We start from the raw sequence: 9,490 nt of genomic DNA on the forward strand, positions 1-9,490 counted from the left end.
TTGAGTTTTGCTCGTGGAGACGAAGTTAGAGGACCAAGGCTCAGACCCTAGTTGAGTTTTGCTTGTGGAGTGGAGCTGAAGCCCCGCTAGGATCGCCTTTTTCCGCTGCTACTGCTTTCGTTTCGGTGTGAGGACTAATTATTTCTTCTGTAAGTATTTACGTTTTATTTACATTTGGATCTGTATATTAATTTATTGTTTTGTGTACCCTAGCTGATTTCTGGACAGGGATTTAATATACAAAATAGTCTAGAAATTTGGGCTAAATTTCTGGGCGTGACATTTACCTTCCCTCATAATTTAGCACGTATATAAGTGGTAAATTTTTCATTTATTTTGAGATGGAGGAAATATTTAACTGAAAAAAAAAGATAGTAAATCAGTAAGATTGCAATACTAATCCAGGATACGAGTTCGCACGTTGCACAAAAGTGCCAAAAAATGATGCTGAGCATACTCGAAATAAAGGTCAAATGAACATCTCCATCGCAAAGATAAACATAAAAACATTACTTACTGAATTAATAAAAGCAGTATTTGGTGTGTATTAACCGTGTCTTCATGAAGACATTTGAATCGCAGCAACATAAAAAATCAATTTTGAACTTAGTATCAATCATATTGTGAAACCATTAGCAACCATGTAGCACATCATGGTAACAATCAGGAAGGTTTCAAATCGAGGATTTTGCTCTCTGGTGAAGAATAGGAAGGCACTGGTATGAAGCAAAGGAATGAATGCTCCTGGCAGCCTCAGATTAGACTCTGAAGCTGACAAAATAGATGGCACAGAAAAATCATGTATCCGCATCAGGCCAAAAAAATATTACAGCAATCATGAAACCAACAATCTGCAAAATGTAAAAAATACAGTTTAATAAGTTATCTGGCCAAGCGATTCGTGTAAATAAGATGATATTTCACATAACAATACCATCCTCAAATCCAAATTGAGCAATAAGGATACGGCCTATAATTATGATGCATGCACAACAAGATTATCTGTGACGAGTACAGGGTACAGCAAAAAGGATCTGCTTCCTGCAGCACTAAGTGAAACATGACGAATATTTTGCAGTCTAACTACTCATTAGTCACTACTAATATTACATTCATGTCAAAAACATAATATCACGGCAGATAAACTTACCAGGACAAGCACAGTAGTTCTTTCAATCCCTTGATGTCGAATCCCAAAAGGCAGGCGATGAGTCAACCACTAGAGTCTTGAAGTAACTATTTGGAATAATGTGCAGACCTGATACAGGGACCCAAGCCAAAGCAACACGTGCTAAGCACCGCAATTTACAAATTTCTACATTATGCATACCAACAAACCAAAAAATTACTCCTTCCATCCCAAAATGTATGACGCCGTTGATTTTTTTTATAACATTTGACCATTCATCTTATTAAAAAATTTAGTATAAATATGTAAAAGTATAAATCAAGATTATAGTTTCTTTTATGATAAAACAAGTCACAACAAAATAAATGATATTTATATAATTTTTTAATAAGACAAATGGTCAAACGGCATGTGAAATGTCAACGGCGTGATACAGCGATGGAGGGAATATAATGTATTAACTGCGCAGAAGCTAGAGAAGGTTCCTCAAACAAACTCTATGAATTACTGCCTTAGTGGTAGTATGGTACAAGTATATAAACTGATGTATGGTAAACACCTTACATCAGGATAGAATGTAGAGTCTGTTATTTGTCATTATTACTGCCACCAAATCACCATCAAAATACTAGGATAACAGTACAAAAGGTGTTTCTATCAAGAATCTCGGTATATGCTTACTTAGAAATGGTTCACTATCTTTCTCGGCATATCCCCTCGAGGGATGAAAACATTTTCCCTTCTCAGCATTCAAATTGGTCACCAGTGGTTTTACTCCACATCCAGCAGTTCAGAGAAAACGACAAGTTTAAAGCCAGCAGGTGAACCTCCTTCAAAAATATTATTTCCTAAGATAAAGAAATTTAAGTTAAAACACGTTCCATATCATACAGTTGACAAATATCATAATCCATATTTTTGCAAGCAATTATTACTTACTTCAGGAATATAGCTTAATGACACAAACTTCAATTTGCAAGGTGCTTCAATAAAACTAAAAAAGTGCACCTCGAAGGTGAGATTGAATATTGCTTGGTTGTATGGGTATTTTGAAATAAAAAAGAAACTGTTGTTTGACTGTATCAGAGGGCCATGCTGACTTTCTTCAGAAGCAAACTGTAGAAAGAACCCAGTAAGTAAAAGACAAGAATTGGAACAGGACAAAGTACATAACACAAAAGATGTCATGGGCCTGAGAGTAACGGATTCCCTAGGGGATGGCCCCCTCGCGGTAAGTACGTAGCTTTAGTTGGATAGTGTTTGTTAGGATAGAGTAGATTAGTTGGATAGAGTTAATTAGGATGGGATTAGGTTATGGAGTTCATCTATATAAGGAGGGTCAGGTCAGGATTCGATCAAGATTATCGGAGTACCCATAGCCTGTCTCTCCGGCACGGCGTTGATCTAGACTCTGTCACGCTGTTGAGGTCCAGGGCCATTCCTGTTACTTCCTTCTATTATAATATAATATATTCCCCTTCACCCCCAAATAATCCCTGCACGAGACAAAAGGATTGTACACACCTTGAATTACACAGAGGGATGTTTGGCTCTATCTTCCCATCCTGGACCATCGAGGCAAAGAGAATCAACTCGAGATATGAAGAGACATAAACAAGTGATTACAAATTTACCTTATGTTGAATTAGCAATAAATGCCATATTACAGAATCTATGAATGATATAGTTTTAAATTATTTAAGGAGACAGAGCAAAGAGGCTCACCTGGACAGAAGAAACCAGGGTCAACCTCACAATTACCTCCAAGATCAATGCCACTGCCACCAGAAATCTTCTTATCAAATCTGACTCCCAACTTTCAAGGATTCATTTTCTTCAAAAGGAAGCCTCACTTCACTTGTGAACTATAATCTGGAACTCTGCAGATTGTATCATTTGGAAGAAACCACTCAGAGGATGCAGATGATGACACCAAAAGATTGTTTTAATAAAAGGAAAAAGACCCAGAGGTGATTGCAAGTAAAAGATGCAAATGGTAACATTAAGAGGTTGTTTGTAAAAAGAAGGCATAGAAACAGATAATTCATAAATAAAATACATATAGTTCAGAAAACCTGCACACCATCACATGTCAGATTGACAATCAGAAATTCAAACCAATCAGGGCAGTTTGTTCAGTAAGAAAATCTACACCATCAGACAATCGTTATAGAACCTAAGTACAATACTAGTATATACAATAAGTTTGAGATAATATCACATGCCATGTTCATAAGAAAATGGAGCTAGTTATTACCATGATTACTAGATGAGATCTGCTTTCTTGGATGTGTTTGGAATACAAAAATCCTACAAGAATTAAAAATATGACATCCTGTCTGGTGTGTACAAATTCCTACGATATTCTTAAGAGACTCATGCGTTCCAAACAGTGACATCAGTTGAATATTTTTGAAAGTAAGCTTATGTCTATGCCAGACATAACTTACTGCGATGCAAATGTTTTCCAGATTGGCATTACAGTAGTAATTTGTCTCTCAAAATTCCTCACCCTTGGTACTATCATACCACAAAATGTACTTTTAACTTTTAAGTGAACACAGAGATGAAAACTGCTTCACATATTGAGGTACATGAATTTAAGAATTCAACAAATAACATTAGAAAACCAAGCTTAATACATGCACCGACCTTTGTCCCCCAAGGATAATTCCTGTTGATTGTAGGCTTGTAGAGAACCGATGTATCTCACCCGATCTCCTGAATAAATCATCGGAAAGTATTGCCATGTGGTATTATTACCATCACAAATATTCTGAAAAAGGAACTACAATCCCCTGCACAGTTTATAACAGCATGGACAAATTTAAGGTCACCATACTCAGAACAATGGTTTTCCACTTCATACAAATAAATAATGACCAAAAGTAGTCACTACTCAGTTAGTCTATGTATATCATTACCAGCAAACTGAAGTATTGTTGTGCAAACAAAAATATATGTTTGCAATAGTGAACCAATTGCTTGAGTTGTAACAATTCCATGTACTCTGTATTCTGAAACGAACTCTGCACAGCCACATGCTCTGAATCAAATCATGTAGAATCTAGATGGTTAAGTAACAAACTGAGCATTGAACAATCCATTTATAAGCACTCCTGCATTTGGCTCTCCAGCTGCGTTTCTGCTGAGAGATCACTCAAACAAGAGGTAACTTTACCATAGGTAACAAGAGGTCACTCAAACCCAAGGTCCAACCAACAAACCAAACACCATCTCTAGTGTACAGCATCCTGTCATACAACCAACCAAACAGCATCTCATATCATCCAGGATCAACCCATGCAAACAACCAAACACAGTCAATTGCATTACCCTAGCCAGGCTGAGGACATACGAGCAACCAAACACACCCATAGACTTCATGCTGGAATGCATTTCGGCTGGTACAACTTACACTGCTGCCCAACAGAAGTTAGTTTGTTCATGATTCCTTTTTTTTCTTTATTCCGAGTGAAGACTCCCTACAAGTTCACCCCTCTCTTAATAAACTTAAAATTTGGCCAGCTTTTGCTGGCCTGGTGAGAAAAAGAACTACTCCCTGCAAGAGCAGAATACAGCGAGTGTCATCTGGGTTCAATCCATCTCCCAGCATATTGTCATACAACTGGAATGCCTCCTCTGATCTCCTTTCCTTGGTTAGGCCGGATATCAGAGCTGTATATGCCACACGTTGGATCTGAAACCCCTCTGCTTCATCTTTTCAAAGTTCAAAAAGCCCCAGTGGCACATCCATCTTCCCACTGACACACTGCCAATGAACTACCGCTGCATAAGATCTTCTCCATCTCCTTTCTGAACCTTTCAGCCTCGCATGTGCTCCCCTTCTTGATGTACCATCAATCATAACATTGTAGGTTACCAGACTTGATTTTGCTCCATTTCCTGCCATCTCTTGAAACAGCCTTCTTGCCTCGACCATGCCACCTTCATTGCAACGGATGCTGATCAACGTAGTGCACCTTACATTGTTTGGTCTGACACCATTCTCAATCATGATATGCAATAGGTTCTCAGCCTCATGCATCCTATCTGCCCTACCATATTGTATGTATACCGTATACACATCCAGCTCGAGGCACATCTTCTCCATGAGACCATGACCATCTTTTCCTCAAGAGCCTTGTCCACCGTACTTTGCTGATATCTCTAGCCGCCAATGAAGCATCGACGAGGATTTTGTACGTCCCAACTGTGGGCTCAATGCCTTGATTTCCCATTAACTCCAGCACCTCCGCTACCTGACCGTGTTCTTCCTAGCGCGTGTGTATCGAGCAGCGAGTTATAGCACAGCGCATTAAGCTTGTCATTTCGTCGAGCAGGTGGAGGGCGTAGGTGACGTGGCCGGACTTGCAGAATCCGTCGACGACAATAGACGCGGAGAAGAAGCGTGACGGAGCCGGGACAAGAAGTGGCAGCCAGTTTGAGGAGGTCGGCGGCGGCGTCGAGATGGCCTGTTCGTCGGAGGGAGAGGAGGTGAGGGAGTGGGGATCAAGGCCGCCGAGGCGCGGGGTATGGTTAGCTCCAAGGCCTCGGCCGTGCCCGTGCGATCGAGTCGGGGCGCCCGAGTCCGCGTAGGCGCGGAAGAGCATGTCGTAGAAGGCGGTGACGGCGTGCGGTGCGGCGGCGCGCCGGTGGAGGAGGCGGCGGCCAGGTCAGCGAGCAAGCGGGGCTTGATGAGGGAGAGGCGAGCAGCGACTTGGCGGCCCCGCGAAGCGGCGCGGCGCGGCGAGGAGCGACACGATACTGGCGAGCGGCACGGCCGGAAACGCCGGCGCCGGCGACTGGGAGAACGACGCCATCGCGCGCGCGCCGGGGTGGGGGAGGGGGGGTGACGGCGAAGTGGAGGCGGACGCACGGGGCGATGCGGCGCTTTTAAATCGGAGGTAAACTGTCTATCCGGACCCACCGGTATTTTCGAAAATTTTGGGATTTATTGGTAACACGCTGAAGATTTGCATTGTTAGAGTAAGTTTAATAGTATAGCTAACTACTAGCTCTAAATTATTGATAGCCAATGTAATAGCTAATTTATACAATAGTTGCTTACTATACTATTCTTGTCATACACACATTACGTCTTGGAGTCCGTGCTGGGTACAGATTTGTAGCCCGCTATTTTTCTCTCTCTTCTTTTATCTTTTTAAAATATGTTTATAGCTTAGCTTATAGCCTGCTATTATACCTGCTCTTATCACTTGAGAGGTTTTTTTGTCATTTTAGGGTGACCTATATGAATATTTTAATAGACGATAAACCTCTAAAGCAGGTTGTTAGGTTAGTGATGTATATCTTCGACCGTAAAGATCACATACGTAAATAATTATGTTACGATAGTAAAATAATTATGTTGTGTAATTTATATGTAGATACGTATGTGGTCATATTGTAACTCGAAAAAAATAGTGTAGATCGGTGCTGGAGGCATGCGCGAATACCTGGCGCATCGTGTGTTTCATCATTGGCCCTGCGCAAGTGTTTTTTCACCGATCGGCACACGCATCTCAGTCTCTCAGAGCTCATCTAGGCATCTCAAAACTCCTCTGATGCATTAAAAAGGTTGCCTAATTTTGCTCGAACTGGTGCACACATTTCAAAACTCATCTAATGGTTGAAAAGAGGCTTCTCCAACCGGCACACGCATCTGGAAGCTCCATCTAAGTATCTCAGAACTCATCTCAGGGTTAGAAAAAAGGGTTAATTTGATCTATGTCATTGCAAATGTGCTTATTCAGACAAATATTATTGCAATTCGTCTATTCGTAACCGTGTCACTCAAATTTTACAAAATTGAAACCATATCATCGCCGTCACGTTTTTCATCCTCTCCTCCATCTGCATGTGGGACCCATCCGTCATATTCATCTCTCCCAACTACAATGTCCACCACTTCAGCTACGCGCATGACGGCGGCTAGCTGTCGTGCGTTCCTTGCTACTGGATGTTCTGCAGCGAGGTGGACCGGACAAGCCGCTGCTGCAGCCCGAGCAGCTCAGCGGTCACTCCGTCGACTGGCACCGCCATGTAGTAGATCATGCCATTGTCCTGCTCGGCGCTAGCGAGCTCGTCCTCCACCTCCCACTTCAGCCACTTGGCGGTGGCGTGCACCGGTGGTTGACATGCTGCCGCTGCAGCTCGGGGCTCTCCAGTGCGGTGCGCACGTCGCCGTAGTCCAGGCTGACCTGCCTCGTCACCATGGATCGAACACAGCGTCGGCAGCCTCTCTCTGACAACAGCGAGCTTGAAGGAGCACTCCAGCGCCTGCGTCAGCATCGGGCTCTTCAGCGCCTTGACGTGATGGATTGGTGGGGAGGAGGCTGAGAAATGGTGGAGAGAGATAGGGAAAAAGAGGAGGGGAGGACGGAGGAATAAGATGAATCTGACGAATTGTAATGGTATTTATCTGAATAGGCATATTTATAATGGTATGGATCAAATTAACCCAAAAAAGAACGCTTTCTTCAATCGACGGACGAATCTCAAAATTGATCTAACGGTTAAAAATAACAAGTTAATTTCAGTCAGCGGGAATTAGTCTCAAGAAAAGAGACTATAGCACCAAAGCAACCACCTTCTGATCAAAAGATGTCTCTGCATTCTGCATATAACTTCAACCAAAGGAATTTTAGTTTGGAACCATTTCTTACTACAGTGTTTACATCACAAACATACTTTCTCCCCAACTCCACTGAACAGCAAAGTTAATAACAAATTAAAACAAACAATTAAATGAAATTAATGAAGGCATTGATGTTCGATGCATGCAATGGATCAGAACTCTACGTTGCCCTGGTAGGTGGCGGACTTGATGGTGGGCTTCTTCTTGGGCGAGATGCTGTCGACGACGAGCGCGCAGTGCACGTTGACCCTCACCTCCCGGACGTCGAACGAGCCGAACCGCAGCGACACGGGCACGCTGACGAACACGTCGAGCGGCACGTTCCCTTCCTTCTCGCTCTCCTCCAGCGCGCTCTGCAGCCCCGACCCGAAGCCGTGCCTCCCTTCCATGGAGATCTCCATCACCGTCACGTTCTTGAACCCCTGGTAGAAGGTGGGGAGGTGGCCGGAGCACAGCGGCGTGCCGCGGTAGGAGACGACCGTTCGGGAGCCGTCGCCGTAGATGATGCCGATCATCTCGTTGGGGTTCTCGGCCCGCACGGTGGCCACCAGCTTGGTGTAGAGCGTCAGGTCGTTGGAGTTGAAGTCGAACTGCGACACCGACATGTTGCTCACCGAGTAGGACGGCGCCTTGGGCTTGTACAGGAACAGGGCGTACGCCGCCGCGCCGGCGAGCGCCGCGACGATCAGGAACAGGAAGCAGCAGCACCAGCACAGCACGCAGCAAATCCCGCCGCCGCCGCCGCCGCCGTCGTCGGGGTACCGGGGCGCGCTGCGCTTCCCCATTAATTGTTAATTCTTCCTAGCTATGTATTATAATTAGCTGAGCTAAGCTATAGCTCTAGCTCTAGCTAGAGAGAGATCGGTGCGTTGTCCCTCCGGGCTCCGGCCGCCGCGGCGCGCTGGCTCCGAGCGAGATGCCGGCCGGCGACGGGTGGCGGAGGAGAGGTAGGGTGGGGGGTGGGTAGCTAGGCCGTGCATGGAGGGGACGAGAGAGCGTGAGCTATATATGTGTGGAGCTTGTCCGTCCTAGCTGGTTCGGTCGGCATGAGCTAGAGGATGGGAGGAAAAGACGCGGGAACTTTGATTGTTAGGGAAGCTGCGCGCGTGATGATTCATTAACTAACACGAGGAAATTAATAGGTTTTCGTTATTGGTCAGAGAAGAGAAAGTAAAAAAAAAAAGAAGCTATTTTTAGTACACCAGCAGTTATAAGTAGTTTCTCATCATTATTTGTTGACTGCTCTCTATTTCAGGTTATAAGACATTTTTATTTTGGTCAAAGTTAAATTGTTTTAAGTTTAATTAAGTTTATAGACAAATATAGTAATATTTATAATACTAAATTAGTTTTTATCAAATCAATAATTAAATATATTTTCGTAATAAAAATTTGTCTTGGGTTAAAAATGTTACTACTTTTTTTCTACAAAGTTAATCAAACTTAAAGCAGTTTGACTTTAACTAAAGTCAAAGCATTTTATAACCTGAAACAGATAGAGTAGCTTAATTAATCACTCCCTGCTCCACAGTTTGTCTTAAGTTTAACCAAGTTTAATAACATAGCAATAGTTATAACACTAAATCAATTTCATTAAATCCATTGTTATATATGTTATTAAAAATGTTATTATAGTTTTCTATAAATTTGATCAAAGATTTAAAATAAATCCAAAATAACTAAGGGAGTAACTATCATTCAATCGACAAATAGAAAGTATC

The 9,490-nt window shown here is 42.9% G+C and overlaps 1 protein-coding gene and 1 pseudogene across 1 annotated transcript; both read right to left on the reverse strand.

Moving 5' to 3' along the window:
- Nucleotides 1-529: 529 nt before the first annotated feature.
- LOC127784187 (pentatricopeptide repeat-containing protein At2g32630-like) lies at nt 530-5,952 on the reverse strand (annotated as a pseudogene).
- A 1,803-nt stretch (nt 5,953-7,755) lies between these two features.
- LOC127785203 (NDR1/HIN1-like protein 6) lies at nt 7,756-8,743 on the reverse strand. Its single transcript, XM_052312635.1, has one exon. It carries the CDS (start codon nt 8,552-8,554, stop codon nt 7,922-7,924), a length of 633 nt encoding a protein of 210 aa, XP_052168595.1. The 5' UTR covers nt 8,555-8,743; the 3' UTR covers nt 7,756-7,921.
- Nucleotides 8,744-9,490: the final 747 nt, after the last annotated feature.

Source organism: Oryza glaberrima, chromosome 9 (assembly GCF_000147395.1).
Source record: "Oryza glaberrima chromosome 9, OglaRS2, whole genome shotgun sequence".
In the NCBI taxonomy this organism is placed as follows: domain Eukaryota; kingdom Viridiplantae; phylum Streptophyta; class Magnoliopsida; order Poales; family Poaceae; genus Oryza; species Oryza glaberrima.